General features: G+C 31.7%; 2 protein-coding genes across 2 annotated transcripts; both read left to right on the forward strand.

The window, feature by feature from the left end:
• Nucleotides 1-239: 239 nt before the first annotated feature.
• Nucleotides 240-2,901, forward strand: LOC133801397 (L-type lectin-domain containing receptor kinase IV.1-like). Its single transcript, XM_062239588.1, has one exon. The coding sequence runs from the start codon at nucleotides 406-408 to the stop codon at nucleotides 2,410-2,412; it is 2,007 nt and encodes a 668-aa protein (XP_062095572.1). The 5' UTR covers nucleotides 240-405; the 3' UTR covers nucleotides 2,413-2,901.
• Nucleotides 2,902-21,139: 18,238 nt separating this feature from the next.
• On the forward strand, nucleotides 21,140-24,334 carry LOC133801398 (uncharacterized). The gene is made up of 8 exons (XM_062239589.1): nucleotides 21,140-21,277; nucleotides 21,603-21,661; nucleotides 22,188-22,331; nucleotides 23,006-23,079; nucleotides 23,208-23,262; nucleotides 23,386-23,448; nucleotides 23,545-23,672; nucleotides 23,923-24,334. Exons 1-8 carry the CDS (start codon nucleotides 21,232-21,234, stop codon nucleotides 23,999-24,001), a joined length of 648 nt encoding a protein of 215 aa, XP_062095573.1. The 5' UTR covers nucleotides 21,140-21,231; the 3' UTR covers nucleotides 24,002-24,334.
• Nucleotides 24,335-25,330: the final 996 nt, after the last annotated feature.

A 25,330-nucleotide genomic window follows, 5' to 3' on the forward strand; every position in this document is an offset into this window, starting at 1 on the left:
AATAAAATTGTGTTATTTGTCAAAAAAAAAAAAGTGCTGGATAATTTGCCTAATTTAATTTTGGTTAAAAAAAAAAACAAGATAAAACGAAAGATACATTAAACCTAAAAAGAAATTCGAATCTCCATTTAGTGACTAACATATATATATATATATAGATAACTCTAATTTATATTAAATTCCATTAAATTATTTTATATTTTCTTAATATTCTAAACTATTGTGGGGACTTTACATGTCAAGTGCTGAGAAGAATTAGAAAAATCAATCAATCATTCTTCTACGTGTCACACTCTAATCCCTCACAAACTTTAAATCAAGTAAACAAAGACAAGAATTTAGTAATGAAACTGAAAGGGAACGAAAGTAGAATCGTAAGGAACAAGCGAATATAGCTCAAGGGCCATGTTTTCTAAGCTTCCGACGTTGCTTCTCTTACTATTCCTAACCATAACAGTAGTACCAGCATCATCCCAAGATAATCATGGTCATCTTAGTTTCGTCTTCAATGGATTCAAGTCAGGCGACCTGGACCTCGATGGCTTAGCTCAAATCACCTCAAATGGCCTGCTGAGGCTCACAAACGACACAAAACAGAAAGCGGGTCATGCTTTCTTTCCCAAACCAGTCACCTTCAAGGCCACCCCAAACGGCACCGTTTCTTCCTTCTCCACCACATTCGTCTTCGCCATCAGATCGGAGTACGCTACTTTGAGCGGCCACGGCATCGTATTCGTGATAGCTCCGACGAGGAGTATGCCCGGAGCTCTTCCGAGCCAGTACCTTGGCCTATTTAACGAATCCAACAATGGCAACTCAACCAACAGAGTCGTCGGCGTCGAGCTCGATACGATTCAAAGCAGCGAGTTCAAAGACATCAACGCCAATCACGTGGGGATTGACATTAATGATTTAACCTCAGCTACATCTCTACCGGCGATGTATTTCGACGAAAAAAAAGGTGGGTTTACGAACTTATCTCTTATAAGTGGTAAACCGATGAAAGTATGGGTCGAATATGACGCTGTTAAGAAGCAGATGAACGTCACTTTAGCTCCGGCCAAAGCCGTTAAACCCCAGAAACCGCTTTTGTCTTTGACCAAAGATCTTTCACCGATCATAAAGGATACCATGTACATAGGTTTTTCTTCCGCAACAGGCTCTGTTATTAGCAATCACTATGTTCTGGGTTGGAGCTTCAAGATTAATCGCGAAGCTCAAGAGCTCCCGAATCTGCCTCGGGTCGGACCCAAACCAAAATCCAAGCTTTTGACAATTGGGTTACCGGTGATTTGTTCGAGCTTGGTGGCTCTAGCGATCTTGAGTTTAGTTCTTATCATCAGAAGAAGGAGAAAATATGCAGAGGTACTTGAAGATTGGGAGGTCGAATATGGACCTCATAGATATAGATACAAAGATTTGTATACGGCAACTGAGGGTTTCAAGGACAAAAATTTATTGGGTAGGGGAGGATTTGGTAAAGTCTACAAAGGAGTATTGCCCTCCAAAACAGAGATCGCTGTCAAAAGAATCTCTCACGAATCAAGACAGGGTATGAGAGAATTCGTGGCTGAAATTGCCACTCTCGGCCGGCTCCGACACCGGAACGTATTACCCCTTTTAGGCTATTGTCGCGGGAAAGGTGAACTTCTTCTAGTCTACGACTACATGCCCAATGGCAGCCTAGACAAGTACCTATACAACAACCCAAAAACGACACTAAATTGGCACCAAAGATTTGGGGTCATAAAGGGAGTTGCCTCGGGTCTATGCTACCTTCACCATCAATGGGAACAAGTCGTCATCCACCGTGACGTGAAAGCCAGTAACGTACTAGTTGACAGCGAGTTAAACGGCCGATTAGGAGACTTTGGTTTAGCTAGATTGTATGACCATGGAACCGATCCTCAAACAACTCGCATCGTTGGAACATTCGGCTACCTCGCCCCAGAGCATACCAGAACCGGAAAGGCCACAACGAGCTCCGACGTCTTCGCATTCGGAGCTTTCCTGCTTGAGGTGGCATGCGGACGACGGCCCATAGAGGGGAGAGGAACATCGGAGGAAGAGTTAGTTTTGGTGGACTGGGTTTTCTCATATTGGAGCAAAGGAAGGATTATTGAGGCCATGGATGTAAATTTGATAGAATCAGATTCTGTCGTATCAGAGGAGGAAATAGAGCTAGTATTGAAACTGGGGTTGTTGTGTTCACACTCGGAACCGGGGGTCAGACCGAGCATGAGCCAAGTGGTGTACGTTTTGGAGAGAGATGTACCATTGCCGGACTTGTCGACAATGGGACTCACAGCTGAAGGGGTCGATGATTATGCAATGTCTATGGCATTTTTCCCTCAAGTGTTGTCGTCGTCGTCATCTTCTATGGCCGAGTCACTCCTCTCCGGTGGTCGATGAGTTGATTCTCAATCCTACACGTGAACTCACTTTACCTAGGTACATGGTAAGTCACTCTGCATGGGAGGTAAGTGCCTTTTTTAGTAGTGAGAACGCCATTAATAACACATAAGGTACTATACGAGACCACCTCATAGTGTTATGCAAATTCCCTAATAATTCACATATTTCCTTTTAACAAAAAAAAATAAAAATGTTAATAATTTATATTATTGTCCTATAGAAATGTGAAACTTTGCTCTCGAGAGAAACTTATGAGTTTTTATAAAGATGTTGTCTATTTGTGAGTCTTTCTACTTTATGACTGTGTTTTGTTGTGTTGGTTTAGAAGAGTCACTTAGCGTGTTTATGTTGGATAATACTCGGATGAAATGTTTAGTTGTTGTTTAGAAAATTGTTAAGAGATATTATTGGTGCCTAAAAATATAAAGAGTTGATATACAATTATTGATGTAATCTAATATCGAGTGATAATTAGGTATTTATTAAGCTTTTGGCTCATATTTAAATTTTATGCACTTTAAATAGAGGCTACTACTGATATATTATTTTAATAATAGTATATAATTATTTTTAGACTTTTTTTTTAGAATTGATAATCTTTTAATATTTGAACATTGTAAATGACTTGACAAATCAATATTGGTCATTTGAATCTCTTTTGCATGCAGTTGACTTATTGCAAGTGTTGTATGGTTGACTCTATAAATAAAATTTACCTTTTATCTTAAAAAAATGTGAAATTTTGACCATTAATAAATAAATTATATTTATTGATTTTAAGTCTTTTCAATAAGTGTTACTTAAATGATTAAGAGAACTTAACAATTAAAATGTTAACACACATTTAATACAATCCTAAGAGAGGTTTTTTTTTTAATCAAAATCTTATTATATATTATTTTAATTAAAATAGTGTGAAACTTAATAGAAGAAACTAAAGGGAAGCTTTCTACGTCGTTATACGCAATTTTCTCACCAAAAAGTCTTTAATAAATTCATATATAATACCATGAGAAAAAATAAGGAAAAAAACAACATTCCAAAGTGAAGGTTCCCTTGTAGCTACGTGGTCTAGACTAGAGTTGTCACAACGAGAAGGTTCTCAAGATAATTGGTCTTCTTAATTAATTAGTAGGAAAGTTATCAACAATGGACTTTTGAAGCATCAATTTTTTGGTGTCCAAACTCTTAATTTGTAGGGAACAAAACATTCCATGGCAATCCCAACAGAGCTACACTCAGCTCCTCAAACGCATACTCAAATAATAATAATAATAATAATAATAATAATAATAATAATTTGTGATGATAATTAGTAACTAGTTTAAAATGTTGCTTTAAGTCCCCAAGAAAAAGATTTTGGCACCAAAAATCATAAAATACTCTAAAAGATTGCATTTAAGTCACTAAGTAGTTTTTTTACGCTAAAAATCAATAAATACGTACTCTCACATATTGCACTTAAATCACTGAATAATCTTTTTATTGCAAAAGTCACATTTTACATTAATTTGTCTTAATTTTAATTAGTTAATAAAAATTTAATTATATATTTCTAATATTAATTTTTTTTAATATATTTTAAAAATAAAAAATAATTTAAAAGTTTTAACATGAATTTTTTTTTAATTTTAAATAAATTAAGTTTTAATTCAAGTTAAGTTGTACAATTTTCTAAAACTTAATTTTAAGTAAAATTAAATACTTTTTCATGTTAGAAATTTTAAATTATTTTTTATTTTTAAAACAGATTTCAAATAATTTTTTAAAGTTAGAAATGTATTTTTTTAGATTTTTATTAACTAATTAAAATTAAGACAAAATTGGTATAAAATATGATCTTTGCAACGAAAAAATTATTTAGTAACTTAAGTGTAACATTTCAAACTACTTACTGATTTTTTTCACAAAAAAATAACTTAGTGACTTAAGTGCAACATTTTAGATTACTTACTAATTTTTGTTACTAAAAAACTATATAGTAATTTATTTACAACTTTTTAAACTACTTACTGATTTTCGCCACAAATTTTCATTATAATAATGTATTCTCTTTATTTAATCTTTACTAATTGATTTAGTGTCTCGTCTCAAAAACAATAACAACAAATTTCAATGTCAAAATATTTAATCTTTAATAAAATAAAAATAAAAGCTCACTTGACCCATGTAAAGTCCGTATATGGATTTTTACATAATGTAACACATTATTATTTTTTTAATATATAGGTTTTTTTTCCTTCCAATTATTACTACTTTCAAATCGTGTTCCTTGAATTTTTTTCGTTATTAAAAATTTCCCTCCCCCTTGAATTATGCATGTTATTAAGTTATAGAACTTCCGCTAGTTTCTATCCTATATATGTGGCCAACAAAATATTACGTGGCACTTTGACAACTGATGTACCATAGTCACATCAGTATCACGTGTATAATTCAAAAATTAAAAAAAATTTATTTTCTTATTAAAAATTAATATTGTCAATTGTGTTCTCTAAAAATGATTTTAATTTTTTAAATAACATTTAAAACTTAAATATTTAATTAATATAAATAGCAATATTAATTAATAAAATAAATAACAAAAACGGAAAAAATGAAAGAAAAAAAAAAGATGTTTTCTCTTGACGATTTGGGTTTCTCCCTCTATTCGCCCCTCACCTCCCTCTCTATTTATCACTCTCTTCGACCCATAAGTAGATTTGTGCTTTGGGCTCATCAATGTTGGAAGGCGGAGTTGGGTTCATCGGCACACACAGAAGACTAGGCATGCGACTGGAAGACAGCAACGCTCCATGGAGGTAGAGGTTGTGTTATGATTGGTTAAATACATAGTGAAATTGGTTAAATAAATGATGAGAATGATTCAATTATATCTAACCACACTTGGGAAATTTTTTATCTACAACAAGGATCAAATCCAATAGGTTGTAAGTGAGTATTTCGACGAAAGTATCACACTAATAGGACCACTCAAGCCTTTAAGGTAAGGTTGGTGGCCAAAGGGTTTAGACAAAAGGAAGACATAGATCATTTTGATACATATGCATCGATAGCAATGACAACATCAATAAGAATGTTATTTGCCTTATCATCAATACACAACATATATGTTCATCAAATGGATGTCAAAATAGCAATCCTAAATGGTAATCTCAATGAGGAGGTTTACATGGAACAATCAGAAGGGTTTGTTCTAAGAGGAAATGAATATAAGGTGTGTAAGCTTGTTAAATCATTATATGGTTTAAAACAAGCACCAAAATAATGGCCTGAGAAGTTTAATGAAGTTATTGTTTCAGATGGGTTTAGACACAATAGTGTGGAAAAATACTTATACTCTAAGACTTGTGATGAATATTTCATCCTAGTGTGTTTGTATGTTGATGATATATTGATATTAAATAATGACATGAAAAGCATAATAGAAATGAAATACCTTGAAGAGGTTGATACCACACTAGCACTACACCAAACACCCATTACCATAACACATGATTATAATAGAATTTAAAAAGAGTTATTGTAAGTGAAAAAAATTGCAGGCGGCAACTTAAAATAAGGTACCGCCAAATGACTTAGCTTTTTTTACTTAACTTTTTTTACTGAACTTTTTTCAATCCGTGTACCCATTTCCCCTATACCCATTTCCTCAATCATTCTTCGGTCTTCCCCTTCCTGGTCTCTCAGTCCCTTCAATCTTCAATCGTTCTTCGTCTTTCCGTTCCTGGTCCGTTCGTGGTCTATCTCTCTCGGTTTCCCGTAGACTCGATCTCTCTCTCGGTCTCTCGGTTTCCGTTCGTGGTCTGTTCGTAGCTTGCTCTTGCAGGTCAGCCCTCTTGCATGTCTTCCCGTAGCTTGTTTTGTTTTTGTTATTGCAGTGTGGGTTTTGTGTAGATTGTTGCTCTGTTTTATCGGACATTTGTTTCTAATCTGCATTTCTTCTGGCATTTCTTCTGCATTTCTTCAGTCTTGCAGGTCCCGTAGCTTGCTCTTGCAGGTCAGCCCTCTCTTTGTACCAAGTTCTCCTTTACTCTATCAATGGAGGATCCTCTTCTATTCTGAGAAATACCTCAAACCCACCAGTTGTTTCACTCATTCTCAGGTACACAAATTAGGCACCTTTACTGTATTTTTTAACATTCTGTTTTCATGAAGCTTGATAACATTCTGCTTTCATGAAGCTTGATACTAGTGCTTCAGCAACAAACAATTTTTATTAGATTGTTACTGGGGTGCTCTTTATCCATTTGATAAAACATATATAGTTTTGTTTTTTTCTTTCTTTCGTATTCGTTGTGCTTTCACTATCAGTTTGTCTGCTTCTGTTAGCTACATATAATCTGATCTATACATATTTATGTAAGGTGAGTGGAATTAAACTTACTTTTGAATTTTAATTATTAATAATGTTTCAGAAAATGGGTTTTGTTTTATATCTGTTTCTTTACTTATTATTATTGGGTCAATAATTTGTTTAAGTCCAGTACTTCACTGAATCACTGATCAGTCTTTCTGAAAAAGAAAGAAGATTTTCATGTTGCTCTTACAAGTAAATATGAATCAAATAGTAATATCATGAACATTTCTACATATTTACTTATTCTATTAGACCATATATGAATGAAGAAACAACTTAAGTAACCTTAATTTTTATTTGCTCTTCTTGTCTTTAATAAACTAATAATTTTGTAAAAAAAATTAGTTGTTATTAGAATTTTTTTATATGCATGTTGAACATTGTAATAATATCCTGTAAAAGTTCAAACCTTGGTTGCTCAAGAAATCTTTGATGTGTTCGTTCAAAAAAAATAAAATCTTTTATGTGTTCTTTCAAAAAAAAGAAATATTTGATGTGGTCACTACTCTCACAGTTCTGTATCAAAGATTGATGAAATTGTAACTTCTGACAAATAACCATGTCTATATATACATTTTATGATTTGATTAAGCACTGTGAGATATACTGTCATTATTTTTGGGTAAAATGTACATTGATTTTGAATTTGGTGTCCTTTAGCGTTAAACATGGATTTTTCAAAATTAATCAAATCAACTTTATGGGGTTTTACTTATTAATTTAAAACGTCGAAAAGTCTTTCTTTTTTGGATTTAGGTGTGTGATACCAATCCATCCATGCAGTGTTTGAATTTGCCTTTATTATTGTTTCATGAGTGCCTTATTTAATTTTTTTTAACATAATAAATTTATTGTTTAGCTAAAGTACATGTAAATTAATCCAATTTATATGAAATAGTTGCAAAATGAATGAACTTTTAATTCATGGACTCAAGTCATTGTGTTGCAAAAATTTCCCAGCACCAAAACATGCCAATCTAAATATATAAGCAGAAAACATAACATATAAGTTACAAATATATTGACCAACTCCATTAGATGTCATCAGTATATTTAAAAATCGAATCAGTATATATTGTCTCTTGGATATCTTTAAATATATAAACTACAAATTTACATATATTACCTTTTAAATATAAAATATAAAATATATTTATATTTATATTTTCTTTATAAAGTTCTTCTAAAGATAGTGTTGTGATATTGGGTTTAGTAGGGAATTTTATTCCATGTAAGTAACTGTCTTTGGTATGTGGTGATGGCTGCATGGCTGTCTTATTTGGTAATGAAATTCTAATTCTTTAATTGAACCATTTTTAGATAAGAATTATTTGTTCTTATCTCATGTAATTGTTATTAATTTTAGACTATTTCAGTAAAAAAAAAATATAGTACATTTGACAATTTAATTATTTTGTTTTCTATCCATTTCATAAAACCCATTTCAGCATTCCATCCTCCATCCCAATCTGTAGTTTCATAAAATAATACCTGGTCATAATCATATTGGAATAATCTTACTACATCAGGAGTACAGCTATTCCTTATGGTTAAACAGTTTGATGACATTTCCTGGTCATGATATGGTGATTATGGTTAAACAGTTTGATGACATTTCATGTTGATCAAGAATAATTGAAATTAGAGCATATGCATATAGTCCATGATTTATTACATGAAGATCTTAAAATAGGTATTTTAAAACACTATTGTTGTCTTGTGCCAGCAAAATAGTACAAAATGCCCCATAACAGACCAATTGCAACTGAAATTGTGAAAGGCAAAAAAAAAAAAACATAAGTTTATAGCCTTTGCATTTGCTTTACAGTAGGAAACCTCTGCATCTGCATTTAGTATATTGTTTCATACTGAAGTCACTGAACCATGAATGGCTCATATCATTGATGTTTCATTTCATTTCCATGTATAAATGAGAATACAACTCTTCTTTTTCCTGTGCTTATATCAGTGTTTGGTTGTTCTACTAAAAGTTATCTGTCATTGTTAATTATAAAGTTCCATAATTTTGATCATGATTGTAAAACTAGTCTCAAAAACAATAAAAAATGGATATAAATCTTTTGCGAAGTAAAAGAGAAATCACATCTGTAAAAACGAGCTTGTGTGAGACTAAATATGCTGATATGTATGTTGAGTCTACTTTGCTAAAGTTTATTTTAAGATTTTGGTATCAATATCAACTTTGACGATGTGGGTGAGTTCAAATAATAAAAAAATGCAGGGGTCAAAACATGAGATTCTCAATAGTGTGCGAGTTATTAATACATCTGCTCATCAGTTTTTTCTAAGGCTTATTGGTAGCAGTAATAACACTCCCATGAAATATTGCAGAGCCTAATTTCCTCATTAAACTTGGATTCTCGCAGTTAAAACCACAATGATAAAACTTGAATACTAATAAAACAGTCCCAACATGGACAAATTACTCATCTAGTTAATTTTCATAACAATGATCAAAGTTACATATGAACAAACATGGAAAACCACAAGGTTTCTTTTTTAAAAGAGGGATTAATAAAGAAATAATATAAGATAAAACCACTGTTGTTACATTTATTTGATATTCCAACTTTTATTTTTGGTTGTTTGAGCTTGCTTGCCATGTTGTTTAGTTTGTTAGTTTATCATACATGCTTGTTTAATATCTATTGACAAATTTTAATTTTGTATTAATCTTTTAAGTATTGATTATATTCTTTAGGTTGGGGATCGAATTGGCAAGGAGCATTGCAAAGGTAATTTGCAAGAGGTACGGAATTTGTTCTTTTAACTCTTATTATTAATATCTTTAAAATGTTAGAGGAGTTTGAATATCTTAAATATTCATCCATAGAGAAGTAGGTTCTGAGATTAAAATTGTGTGCTGCGATGATAACGGAAGGTTGAAAACTTGTGTGTATTAGAGAAGTAGGTTCTGGAAAATTTGTTTGTGTGCTGCGGTGATATAAGGAAGAAAACTTATTGTGTGTTGTTTGAATTTTTTGACTTGGTATTGATAGATGGTTAGGTAAGCTTTTATATGTATAGATTAGATTTTTCATTATATGTATAGATTAAATTTTTCATTTAGTCATATTGTTTTCATTATTTCCATATGTATAGATTAGATTTAATTGCCACAACCCAAGCTAAAATCTTGTCTTTGATCCAAACCCAATTAGTTAGTGGCTACAATTTTAGAATCTGATTTTTAAATTAAAAACAACACTAGAATCTCTTGAAAGCTTAATGAAACTAAAGTACTGGAAATTAGTAATAGATTTAGACCAAGAAATCTTTAGTGGGACTAAGAATCATGGTACTAGAAAATCAAGTAACTGCTATAACATACAATTAAAAATCTCAGCACTAGAACAATCAAAACCATTTGAGCAATAAGGAATGAATTTTAATAGGTAAAAAAAGAAAAAGAGAATATATATAAACTTTAGAATGAATGAATCACTGAGATGATCTTATCATTGATTCACTATAGCATCTGGTTATCATTATAGCATATATATAATTAGTCATCATGATTTGTCCTACACGTGATGCATAAATTAAAGCAAGGCTTTTGGAATGATTATTCATTGGAATTTAGAGTGTCCCACTAAAACAATTCCAATTAGTACTAATATTAAGGCTAATTCTTAACCAAATCCATTTAAAAAATCTGCTTTCAAAACAATAGAAAAAAGAAACACTATCTCATGATAGTAAATTAGTTTCCTACCAGAATATTACCTTCTCTTGTTAAAAAAAATTGACAGTTCCTCCATCCCTATTGCCAATAAACTATTGATTTAGTTCTTTCTATAAAATGACATGAAAATAAAAACATCAGTGGACAGTTGAAGCTAAAAAAATAACCTACTATTATTATTCTTCATGAAAGTGAACCTTTTAAACAGTAGGGGCGCTAAAATGTATTCGATAAACAACCAGCCAAGAAGAAACAAAGAGAGAGACTATGAACCATACTTGAAACTCGTTTAATTATAACTTGCAAGCTAGCTTCTCAAGTCCCATCCTCAATTTTCTGAAATTAGAAAGATTATACAGAAACAATTAGAAGAAAATAACTATACTTAACTTTCTTTGATAATATTTTCTCTTATATAAATCTTTATGATTACAGTTATTATATTAAAACTACATATTCATGCTATTTTAGATCATATAGCTATAAACCCAGCTACACAATTTATCATCTCTTTATGCTTTCTTTAGTTCTCAAGATAGCAAATTAGAATCAATCAAGTTTTCCATAGTCTGTAGCAATACTATGGGAAGCAGCCATTGTGGAAAACATCAGTAATTTCTAAAACCTGAAGACTAACAGAAGCACTCTAGTTTTCTTCCCAGAGCTCCTGAAAATGGTAAAGCTATTAGCCACCTAAGAGTAAAATATGACCGAACAAATTCAGAATGGGGTTGGAGTACTTTGCTACACAAAACAATCTGCTTTGCTACAAATTCATTGATACAAATAATGTAGGCTTATAATTTCGCAAACATACTTAGATATACATAATACAGTCTGTCAAAACAAAGTGAGCAATGAATAAGAATATCAACCATAACAAACCATAGACAGTAAAAAAACATTATCATTCTGTTAAGAGGTGATAATTATCTGATTGAGATAATATTGCTCAAATTAAAAGATAAACTATACATATACCAAAACCCTTTTCCTTAAAAAAGTAAAATGTCTACATGTGCTGAAGCTTTAATGAAAAAATCACACCTACTTTTGAAAATATAGGCACTCTAAAAGTTAGGGTATTGGACCTTTTTTAAATTTTCTCTTCAATAAAACAGTGAGTTACTAAAATATTACCCCTTTAATATCTAATTAATCTTAATAATCATTTGGTGTGCTAAAGTAAATTTTACCATTACCAATATAAATTTGTAGCTTTCTTAGTTAAATACTTAGAAAAGTCCTCATATGTTTCTCTAAGTATAAACTTTATAAGTCCTAAGTTATAACTGGATTAGTTTGAAAATTATAATTGGAAAACTACATCTCCAAAAATTCTCAAACTTCACAGAATTAACCTTGGCTATATCAAGCAGTTTCTTGTAAAATTTTACACAAAAATAATTATTTTTACTTAGTGACATTTATTTTCAAAAATCTTACTTTAAGGCTGTCTAGGAATAGGTCAATCTTTTTAAGAAATTTTGAGACTTTATAAAATCTATTTGGTTTATTAATTTGGTCCAAAAAATTTTAGGACCATAATAGGCGGTGTAAAAAACACTCACACCAAAAATAAAATCATTTTAGGCATTTTTACTTGGTAAAACGGATACTCAAAGTTGGCTATCCAGAAACTATGGTAAATTCTCATAAATTTTTATCAAATTTTTTGAAAATTCATAACTCACAGCTCTTTTAAAATTCTCCTTTGAAATTTGGCCATTTGATTCTTAAATATTAAAATAATGTATTCTCCAAAAATCATCCAAAAATGCAATGATTTTTCCACCGAAATAATTGTCCAAAATCAGCCATTTACCTCATTTTTTAAATGCTTATCCCAGACTACACACAAATTTTGCAAAGGCTATCGCTTGGTCAATTCAAAATCTTCTTGCACGTTTTTACACATTATGGACATCTATACATCCTAAAATGCAAGATAAAATACAAGAAAATTCATAATTAGTTTGACCCATAACTCGTTTAACCCACTAGAAGTCAGCTTCTAACCATTTTCTTACAAAATCAAGATTTTTACATATGGAATGTTGGATTCCATTATTAACAATCATGTAAATTCTTATGCATGTACAATCAGCCATTAATTTAACATATAATGGCATGGAAGCCAGCTACTAATATATTCAAGAATAATGCCTCCTCCCCATGTTGCTTGCCCTGATTAACAGCCAAAGTTTTAATGTTTTATGACCCATGAAACAGTACTTATTAATCATGGCAGAAACATATTTCAGTACTCCTAAATACTCGATGAAAAGAAACAATCAGACTAGTACAAAATGCTATTTCGAACCAGAAGGTATTTTAAACGATTTGAGTAATGAAACCAGGGATTCAAGTAGTTTTACATTGTGCAAGTATGCAGGAAAATTGGCAGAAAGAACATATATACAGGAAAAAATATTAAAATTTTGGGAAGTATACAACCTGTGTCATGCCTTTTCGGCTCATCTTAAATCGCTTAACATCCCAATTCCCAGTAGAAAGGCTCCTCTCAAGTCCCATTGTTATGCTATCTCTCACTATCCACTGCATTAGCATAAAAACAAAAGAAATGATACACGATTTTCAAATAACACAAAGAAGAACCGAATTACATTCCATCAAAATTTCATATTTGCAATCTATTTTCTGTAGTAAAATTCTTGCACTTAGAGAGAACTTGGTCTTGCATACCTAGGTTTTTCTATATTTCCTTATTCAAAAATACAGTCCCCCTGAATTCTCTCTATTTATTTAATCCTATTGTTTGATATCAATTTGAGCCTATCATACTTGTCGCTAAAATTAAAATCAGTCTGCAGAAAAATTGAACACATCTGTTGAATATGAATCTAATAATTTGGATACAAGCTAGACTAGAATGAAATGAAGCCTAGTCTAAAAATGCTTAGGACAGTACCAAACAATAGTTTTTTTCCTGTGTAATCATACACACATCAAAGATCTATTTCTTTTTCCAGTAGTAAAGCAAACCTAGTCAAGTCAATCAAATTTGAAGTTGTCCACTTCACATGCACCCTAGATAAGAATTAGATAACAAATATTCACTTGAAACCATCAAATTAATGGAAAAAAATTCAGTGTTTTTATCTGTACCCAAAAAGAAATAAATTATAAGTTAATCATTTTGGTTCCAATATCCTCCAACCTCCTAACAGAAACTTTGGAGAGCTAAGTAAACATTAGTGATAAAAATATTTCTCATCACATTTCTGTTAAAAAAAATTAGTAATTAGCAGAGCTTACCTGAGAAAAGTCAAAACGATTAGACCTGCTGGGCTTTGTTAAAATAGTATCCACAGTCTTCTTAACCTCACTAATCATTGTCTTTAACAAATCCTACAATATTAAAAAAAAAACACCCAAACAAAATTTAAAAAGTTAATGATATAGTTATTATACAATACAAAGCATTAGATGGGAAAATATATGTTTACCTCAAAAAGTAGGGAAATAAGCTGACCAGATAACTCCAACCTCTTGTTCCCAACATAATCCTGAAATCATCACAGTATAATTTATTTGTTTCTATAGAACAACATTAGCCTATTAGTGACTTTCTAGAATGTTAATTTAAGAATACCTATTTTTTCTTTAAAGTTGTAATAACTAGAGATGATGAAGTATCACCTATATTATATCCTAGAAAGTCATTAATAGGCACTGCATTCTAAAACATCTAATAAGATATGCGACTATTACATATAAAGACCACAAATGCCAATCAAAAAAGAAAAAGAACATTGACAAAGTAAAGGCCCTAAAGTACTTATTGTTGAAGATAGCCACCCATTTCAAGTTCTTGACACTATTTTTGACACTAGTAAGAAATGAATGAATTGTTGAATTCTTCCTCTCTTGATTCTCTTTAAATGTTCACCTTCTCTGTTATTATTCTATTTCTCTCTAAAGTTCTATTTTATTTTCTGTCTTAATTCTCTCTCTAAATCTAAAATAACCCTGTTCTTCTAGAAATGTTTACCACTTATTCTGAACACAACTCACCATACACGGTTATACAATCAAACTGAGAACTAATAATGATCTATAAACCACAAATCTGGAATCAATTATAAATTTATATCCATTAACAATCAGAAAAGGTACGAGACCATAAAGAAATCCCAAACACTCTACAGGGAACTAGAACAAATTTGTAAATTGGAATTAAGTAATTAACTCCACTCTAGAATCTTCAGCAAAAGTGATCATTTAACTCTGAACAAGCAACTCTGCCCCTGAATGAAATTCAATAAACTTTAAACTTCAATAACCCAAATATACTGAAATTCAACCAAGGCATGTTTTCTTTTAAAAGCATGTGTGTGAATGACCTTGTCATGACCCTGATATTACAACCGCAAATAATGTGATTGTCTTGTCTAACAACATCAAATACAAATTCATTGGAGATGGATAAAAGTTGGATCCATCTTAACAGGTTAGTAACCAAAATCATATAGTTTATTTTGGATATAAGTTTAAGTGTTAGTGCTTGATTATTGACGTATGCTCTAAAATTGTAGAGTAACGGTGGAATATGAGCAAAAATCTAGAGAGTTTGTTGAGACAGCCATGACGAATCTTGGATTTCCAGCCAAGATTCTTTGTCCATGCAACAAATGTCACAATCTAAGACATCAACTTTCAGTCCCCTAAGGTAAATTATAAAAGTTGTTATTGTTTTAAATTTTCATTTTAGAAGAACAATTACAGAAACTAATATATTGTCTTTAAAATAAATTTGGTAGAGTATTGCACTAGAAAAAAGACATAACTTTACAGAAGGGAAGAATGCTTACTACTTGCTTGACTGGGCAGATGCAATTGTTGCTGAAGGTCGTTGGGATTCTAGTGATCCAAATATAACTGTACATGGAAAGCCTTTTGGATCAGACTTTATGCGAGTATGGGTTGATGTTGCTATTGTACCAGAGTCTTACTTATTTCGTCCTAAGCATGCGATGCTTACAATACAAGAAGCAGTTGGTTCCACAGTTGTATGGCCTTCTAAAAAAGTTATTCCAAGAGGTACATTTTCATACTCAAAAAATAACTAATGTCTTATAATTTAGTGTTTGGTTTCTTTGTTTGCTTTGGTGTAGTTGTGAATCTATTATTTTGTCTGTGGTGTCCTTTCTTGGATATAATTTCCATAGCATTTTTCTAGAAGTAATTTGTGATGCTAGATAATAACAATAAAATATTTCTTTGTTTATTTTGCAGATATGACAAGCGAAGTATAAAAGGATACTTAAGACTCCTTGAAAGTAGTAACTTTGTTTATTTCTTTGTGTTGAAAGTAGTAACTTTTAGACTCCTTGAATACTTAAAGAATATTTTGTTGTTAATGACAGTGTTGCATGTTTTAAACTAAATTGTGGATTGTTAATTCAATGTAGAATGTTCTTACTTTTTGTTATTTGAAAATCAAGTTCATTTGATGATGCTAGTATATATTAGAAAGCTAATTTTAATTATATAAAAAAATTAAAATATAATAGAATAAATTAGTGTAATATAAATAAAATATATAATGAGAATTTAAATATATCTAAATATAACAATAATACGAAAATTGAGTTATAATATATATTACAATAAAACTTTTTATGCAAAGAATTATGTTATGGAAACTTCATTATATAACACAAATAATGTGTTATACTAAAGTGTAGTATAACACAAAAAATGTGTTATAGTAAAGTGTAGTATAACACAAAAAAAGGGTTATACTAAAGTGTAGTATAACACAAAAAAAGTGTTATAGTATCGACTATAAATAACATAATTCAACACTTATCTATATATTAAAATAACACAGAAATTGTGTTATCGTTGACAGTACAATAACACATCTGTATAACACTGATAAAGTGTTATGTAAAGTACCCTGACCTACGATAACACAGTCTGTCTTAACACATCAGAAAGTGTTATCGTAGGTTTTGATAACACATTTTTGGTGTTATTAAAAGCATTTTTTCTTGTAGTGTAGGTATCAAGGTTAGAAGAAATATTGATGGACATGTCTTAGGTCAAGCTCATTATATTGAGAAGATGCTTGCATGTTTGGTCATCTTAATACCAAAGAGGCAAACACGCCCTTTGACTCAAGCCAAAAGCTTAAAAAGAATGAAGGGAGAGTGGTGGCTCAATTAGAGTATGCAAGTGCAATAGGAAGTTTGATGTATGTCGCACATTATACAAGAGCGGATATTCCATTTGCAGTTAGTAAACTAAGTAGGTTTACTAGCAATCCAAGTATCAAACCTTGGAAGGTCATAGAAAGAGTCTTTGGATACCTTAAAAGAACCAAATAGATGTACCTCCAATATTCAAATTATCCTATGATACTTGAGGGGTATTCCGACGCAAGTTGGATATCCGATGTAGGAGATAATCTCTCCACAATCGATTAGGTGTTCACCCTTGGTAGGGGTGCGGTCTCTTGGGGATCTAAGAAATAAACATGTATACGTCACTCAACCATGGAGTTCGAGTTTGTAGATCTAGTGGCAATCGACAAAGAGGTTGAATGGCTAAGACATCTCATGATGGAGATACCAAAAACCGCGGTTGATGTATCGACGATCTCGATACATTGTGATATTCAAGCCACTTTGATTAGAGATTATAATAAGTTATACAATGGGAAGTCTAGACATATAAGTCTAATACATGACTACGTGAGAGAATTTATTGATAAGGGAGTCATATCAATTTCGTATGTCAAATCGTGTGAGAACTTAGCGAATCTGTTTACCAAACCTCTAGGGGATATTTGGTTAGTTATACAAATAGAGGGATGAGACTAAAACTCCTTGACCAATAGATTCCCCAATGATGGCAACCCAACTCAAAGCTCGTTTACTTCGAGTGTGAAGTTCAATGGGTAAGAACAAGTTGTTGATAAGGGAATAATTGACAACATTAACGACTTAAAGTCTCATCTAGGAAAGTTAATGTTGGTTTCTATCAGACATGAGGGTTAAGCCAAAGGCTTTTAATGAAATTCAGTTGAAGAGCAATAAGAATTTCTAAAGGTAGCAAAGATGATGTAAGAATTTTACCTATGTGAACCTAAAGGTGGTGCTGCCTCTCAAGAGAGTAGGAGTTTTTTCTCCGGATGGTTCATGAATGGATAAGCACAGGGCCATGAAAAATGTTGAGCGCGCATAGCGAGAAATACACGAGTAATCAAGTAGAGGTGTTTGTGATATTATCGGTTTTTATCACTAGGAACGTTGGGTTCAATATTTTAAGAATTTTTTAGCATTTCAATATATGCTTTGTAGTGTTTTCACAAAGATAAAGTTCAAACCCAAAAGGTACTTTATTTTATGCACTAATATCATTCAAGATAGAGAAAGAGGATGTGTTTAACCAATTGAGGGATTGTTATGATTGGTTAAATAAATAGTGAAATTGGTTAGGCACGAAGAGGTGCAAAAACCATAACGATTTCATTAAAGTCAACATGAGCGGGTTGACTTTTGGTATAGGCATCTATAAATTATCTATTTGGGTCCAAAGTGTTTCTTTTGAGTATATGTGAGTACCCAAAAAGTTTGGAGATATTTGGGGCAAGTTTGGGGGTGCCAAGTCAGGTGGAACTTTGTTGCATCGCCTATAGAAGGCGACACATCACTTGGGAGTGAAACCTCAGACAGGCGATGCATCGCCTACATGGTGGCGACGAATCGCCTGGGCGATCCGTACGGGACTGTATAGTTACGTAATTTTGGCTCTAAAACTTAATTTAAAATGCTCTAATCTCATTGGTTGAGATTAATGAGGGTTCTTATACTATTTAAAGGGGTCGTTTGAGTTTTGATAGACTTAATCAGTCACCACACACTCTCTCTCTCTCTCTAGCTCTCAAGATTACTAGTTTTCTCCAAGATCTTCATCAAGAAAGCTTGACTTTCAAGAAGATTCAAAGCTTGTAAATTCCAATCTCATTCCACTTGTAGTAGCTTCAAGCAATCTCTAAGAGAAGGCGAGGAATAGAGATTTTTGGACAACAAATTCCAGTTGTGTCAAGCCTTTGTTACCTCCATTGATTTACATGAAATCATAATCTTTATGATTTTATGTAACTAAGGGTTTCTGTCTCCAAAGGTCTACTCTATCACTTGATCTTATTTATGTTATTCCTGTATTATAGATTAGATTATCTTAGGTTTGTTCATTTGAATTGCAATATTCAAAGTTTGTATATAGTCATATCCCCAACAGGTTGCAGTTAGGGACGACAGCAAAATGGTGGATGGGTTGTTCAACGTGAGGCAGACGTGTGACAGAGAGGATGAGTTCTACGACGACCTAGGAAAAAGGAGAAGCCTTGGAGAGATAAGTTCCATGTAAGGAATGAGATTTTCATAGATATGGTCTTTGGGATCATTTAAGTATATTGACTTTTGGGTTTTGGATATATTTTTTCATCTATGTTTGGTTTATAAAAATTATGGGTTTGTTTGTATATCTAAGATTTGATTTTTAAGTTTCAGATGGATTTTGTTCTTAAAGATTTCATGATTTTGTTCATATGAGATTGATGATCCATGGGTTTTGATGAATTTTGTTCAATGGCAATTTTTGGGTTTCAATTTTATTGTTCAACTGAGATTTTTAGAGCTTTATTTCATAAAGATTATGAGTACGGTCTATCTTTTGTTTAAGACATAGCAGTTTATCTGAACTGTTAAGTGTAACAACATAAAGAGATAGATGTGTCGTATACAATATAGATTGTATAGGATTGAGACACGATGAAAGAAAGAACTTCTAATAATCTTTGTTAAAATATAGAAGTTCGACATTCATCAATCAATGGTCGTTTGAGACTTAACCTCAATCTTGAAGTGAGCAATGGACTCTTGTTTGTGATTTCATGACTTTTGACTTATTGGGTAAGGTTCAATATTCCTACAACCGAATTCTTGATATCTTGGAATCATAGAATTGCAAGTGACTAGGAACATACTTCACAAATATGGAATCTACTCCTCACTTAAATGAAAGCAAATTTGTTGTTCCTTTTAGTGTTGATTTAGGACTTGAACATAGAACGCTCAATTTTTGTTAGAAAATAGAAATTTCATTTTGTAATTAAATTTATAGAATAATATTCATTAGAGGATCAATGGAACTAATTGATAAAGACATAATTAGAGAAGTTAACAGACATTAAGACCTAGCTCTAATTATGAACAACTAGCGGACGGTCGTAACTTATGTAATGACTAAATCAATGGATGACTTAATAGTTATCACTTCTAATAATATAAGATTGTAATTTTGAGAGTTCAACTATGAATTTCTAGTGAAATAATTCATAGTTAATAAATTAATTAACAGAACTATGAGTTAGTAAAATTAACTAAATTATTGGAACTTAGAACTACGGGTTCGTATTGTCCCCATACTAGTTCGATAACATAGATGTAAGATTTTGGTATTAAAATGAAATTATTGAAAATGATAAAATATTATTTTAATTACACAAATTAGTATTATTTGTGAAATAATATTTAAAATATTATTTATGAAATAATGTTTAATGGAAAATAAAATTATATTGATAATGTTATCAAGTTAATTTTTATTAAAATTTAATTTATTCATATTTATTTTTGTAGTATAATATATTACATAAAATAATATGATAAATACCCAATACATAACATTTTATAAAGATAAAATACCACATGGTTCAAAACCTTACATTTGGAGCTAGTCACAGTCCAGATGGACTATGGTCCATGCATAGGCTTAATGAGATTAAGATTAGTTTTTTTTTTTTCTACACATAACACTAATGAGAGAAGATTATGTTTTTCCCGTTAGAGAAATATAGAAAACTTTGTTATCTCTCTTTTGTGACAATAACACTCTCTCTCGTGAGTTGAGATTGAAAGTGTATTATTTTAGATATTCAGGATCTTTTGTTTTATTTCCCTAGAATTTCTATTCCATGTTTCTACTAGCACCGAGCAACACATAAATTGACTAAATTTGCTCATAGGATAGTCAATGAAAATCTGGTTGGAGGAAATTCCTAGTCTTATGCTATTTATTATCATAAATGATCAAATTTTCTCTTTTTACAGAAAAAAATTAACCAAAAAAATTATCACAAAAATTACTTTAAAAATTAAAAATTAATTTATTTGTAAATAACTAAAAAAAAAGGGGGAAATTCACAAAAATACCTAAAGTTTTTAAAAAATATATTAAAAATATGAAATCTGTACAAAATTACAAAAATACAGAGGAATATATATGTAAATACATTTTTTTTTTAAATAAAGTTTACAAATTTGTAACAATACAGTTTTTTTATAACCAAAATTTACAAATTTGTAATTAAAATTTACAAGTTTGTAACCATATGTTACAATTTTATAAATAACATTTACAAACTAAATAGAAAATTGTAACAGACGATTACAGAATCATAATAAACTGTTATTCATATTTTTGTAATTTTTGTAAAAATCTGTATTTTTCAAATTTTTTTTTAAATTTACAATAATAGATGTAATTTTTCCAAAAAAATATATAAAATGTCTTTTGGAAATAATATCTTGGGTCGGGTCGGGTCGGGTCGGACTATTTTGATAACCGATGGAATATTAATGGTATAGTTGTGAACAAGAGAAGAGAGAAAACATCCCTCGGAAAAAGAAATTGAGCTGAACAAGGAAAAGCAATGCCGGTGAGAGTGGTGGATACCTCCGCCCCTTCTCAGGTTTCTGGTATTTCTCTCTTCTCCTTCTTCTTTCTCCTCATTCGGTACCCATTGCAACACCTTCTTCTAGGTTTTCTCTCTTTTTGCTCCATAACCAGTACCGGCTTGTAGCCTTGTATATATGCTGTATATAGTTATATATCTGTGTCTGAAATTTGCTTTAGATTCTTTCTTTTTTTTTTTACCCAATTTTACTCTAAAGAACTTGATTTGATCTTCAATTTGATTTAACAGAGAACCCAAAAATTACAGGATCATTGTTTGTTATATTAATATTTGTATGATTCAATTCGATTTGAAATAAGATTTCCTTTTATTGATTTCTCGTTCAGAAGGTGCAAATTCTGGACAAACGTCACCACAAGCTTGTACCCTTTTGAGTGTTGGACAGGTTTATCCTCTTAACTTCGTTGTCTCTGTACATGTTTGACAGTTTTATCTGTTGGTACTACAACTTTACTTTTCAGTTGCATACTTCATTTCGAGCATTATTAGTTTAGCACTGAGTGCTTGTTCGAACTATGAGTTGGGTTTGTTTTGTATCATATTGAAATGAAAAGTTTTATTTGATTCCTACAAGATTTATGGTTGACACATTTCGTTCAACAACTAAATATGTTTATTACAGCACTTTTTTTTTACCTCATTCTTTGTGCAAGAACAATTGGTATGTGCCAATATGGGTGCTGATGTTGTTATATGATAATTGGAAGCTTTGTTCAGTCTTTGTTGTGGTGTGAAAGTGGGATGGGGAGAGAGGTGAGGGGGTGGCTGTTTTTGTTATCTTATTTTAGCTGGGATTTTTATTTAGTGTTCATATAAGAATATTGCTTCCTGGTTAAAGTTTCTGCACTTACATAAAGATTTGAAAAGCTGAATTTTCTTATGTTTATTCTCACGGAATGCTTCTTTTATAGACATTCTCGGGTACTCAGAATGTTTCGGGTCTGCAAAAAGATGAAGCATGGAGGGTAAATGTTTGTATACAAGGATGTGACCTTGAACATGGTTATCTATGTGGTACCATGGAAGCTCTTAATGTTCCCATGGCAGATACACCAGTAAGAAATTTATTCTCTTTGCATTTCAACCCTTGGAACTGTATAAGTAGTCTCAGCCTTTTCTTTAATTTCTGCTTTGGACACTTATTTATAACTACATACATTTATGTTTGATTGATTTAGAAAGTTTCCTTTATTAAACTAGAAAGATTCCATCTGATAAAAGAAAGCTGCTGCTTTGTTGTTTGAGAATTTCATTTTGCAAAATTTGTTGACATTGCTAGAAGACATCTATTTTACAGAGCTTCATAACTCACTGGCGTTCTCATTCTATTTGGTCCCGTATTGTAATTTCACAGAATGAGATGATTTTGAGATGGAAAGTCTATGTGAATGGTTTCCAACTAGTTCTCGTCGTATATTTACCATATATCAACTGAATCTCCCTAATTTAAAGCTTCCTTACACTTTATCAGCTGCTTGCAATATCACATATTTGGGCCACCTGTTGTAATTTTTGTATTTGAGATATAAGTGACTTTGAAGCGTTGGTTGCTTATATTTATTTATTGTATGCATTTCATTATGTTTAATAACATATGCTATAATGTGATCACTGATTATATCACTTTCGAACATCATTTTCTGATAAGTATAATGCTGGTATCTCCAGCAATTTAATTATTTTTAAGTCCCTCATTAAGCTTGTCCTTTGCTCCTTTAACTCATATCAGGTAGTAACCTTCTGGGAAGGAGAAATTGTTGACACCAAGAATTATACTTTCTTCACTGGCAAATGGGAAGCAACGTATGTTTCTTTTGTTTTTCCTTGTAACCTTTTATTCAATACTATATAGTACGGTATCCTTTACAAGATGATTTTTTAGAACTATAAACCTATTTTCCGATGCTTATCTGTTTGTAATCTCTTAACAGGCCAGAGGATGATATAAGGCACTGGACCAAGTTTTCTTCTTTTAATTCTTTACTTGTAAGGAGCTTATCTTCTTTCTTCTCTTAAACTTATTTTATAAAAGAAAAAATAATTGCATAGGAAATGTATAATATAATCTACTTATTCATATTTGCTTTATTATGTCTTATTTTCTTACAGAGCCAAGTGGAGGTTGATGGAGGCAAGTCTTTGGACTTGAGTAACTATCCATACATATTCATGGTAATTTCATCTCACATTGTTTCTCCTACTTGGTGTAAAGGTAACCTAGCCTATATGTGAAATAAAATCTCACCTATAATTCTTTTTCTGGCGCAGAGATGGAAAGAACAGTACTTTGTGAATGTTGGGACAGACTGTGGGTTAACTATAGCTGGCTTTTACTATGTTTGCTTCTCTTGTAGTGATGGCTCCATTAATGGATTCTACTATGATCCTAATAGCAGGTGCCCTTTTCTTCTCTTTTCTTTTTCTAAGATGTTCAAAGTAATTTTAGCTGATGTAACTTTTACTCTTTCTTAAACTGTGAGGTGACATTTTCAAGAACAAAATGGTATTAAGGGAAATAAACTGTTTCAGTGATTAATGGTAGATCAAATTTTTAAGTTCACTATGCTAATGAAATGACCTGTGATTTTCTAATCTTGCAACCTTGTAAAACTGATTGATGGATATTTACTTAAAATGAACCTGCAGCCCATTCCAGAAGCTGGAGCTGAAATCTACTAATGAGGGAAGATCAGGTTTCAGTTTCTCTTCATACGAGTTACGATGAGAGATAGAAGAAGAAGAAGAAGAAGATTAAGTTTTTAGTGTTTGGGGAAACTAAGGAGATCACACGGTTTCTCACTTTCTTGGTGTACATGTTTCATTACAACTTAGGAAAAGTTGTTGGCTTTCAGCTACTCCAGTTATAGTTGTATCAGATTTATTGTAGCAGAGCCGATGATCAAACTTCACTGTGTAGCTTTCTCTCTTCATGTATATGTTAAAGTTTAGTTTTAAAGAATACTCAAGCTTGGATTTTTATTTATATATACTTGTCCAGAGATTACCAACTCTATCAATGTCATGAAATATATATGAAGAAAAAATTTCTTCTGATCTATTTTTTTTCCCTTAATGAAAAATGAAGTCAGGTGGTGCATCTCATTTTCCGAGAACTATTAATCATAATCTGAGTACAGCCAAAGCCTGTGATCCCAAATGAGGTGCCTGCCTATGAAAGCTATTTTATCACTATACCACACCACACCAATTGGTGATATCTTCATGTACCAAGTTTTTTATGGTTCAATAATAATGTACCTTAGCTAGTAGATATGGTCAATGCACTGCCCTTGGGTTCAACCCAGCTAGGTCTAGGAGTCCTTTAAATCATGGGGTATGATTATTTTCATTTTTTTTTAAAGGTGGGGTAGGAATATTTAATACGAATAAGTAGACTCATACGACTGAGCAGTAACAACAACTGTCTACATTATGATTTATGTTCCTTTAAGTTATGAGGTAACTAAAAAACAATTGAAATAAACTCTTCATTTACTCATCACCATGTCATCAAGTAATAATCGAATAAACTTGTTTCATGGTTTAGAATGACTAAACTTGTAACTAGTCACTAAAACTAGTGTCAAATCGTACAAGGGTAGTTAGTTTATTAACTTGCAATAAGGCAAAAAGACAATTGAAAACTCATCAGAGGCTCATGACCAAAGAGCGTGCATGGAATTGTGGGGGTTGAGGAATAACCACAATGTGGCCCCCAACTGGGAAAGTGACCTTTCTTCTCAACTACAAAATAACATAAAAGGAATGAATAATGTAAGATTTTCATTGCCTAAAATCGGACCACAAAGCCATTGAAATCAAGGCAAGATTATCACAGACCCAAACTCGTGTGTATGCTCACGCAATTGGTTACTGCAGTCAAAACCACATATCTTTATGCATTTAATTATTTCATGAGGGACGTGTCCTTTTTATTATATCTCACATACCAACTCTCTCATCTTTTTACACTAACTCACATTTATAGATATATGACTATATATATACATATAGATATAGATATAAACTCCCTTCATATTAATATGCCCTTTCA

Source organism: Humulus lupulus, chromosome 9, assembly GCF_963169125.1.
Source record: "Humulus lupulus chromosome 9, drHumLupu1.1, whole genome shotgun sequence".
Taxonomy (NCBI): domain Eukaryota; kingdom Viridiplantae; phylum Streptophyta; class Magnoliopsida; order Rosales; family Cannabaceae; genus Humulus; species Humulus lupulus.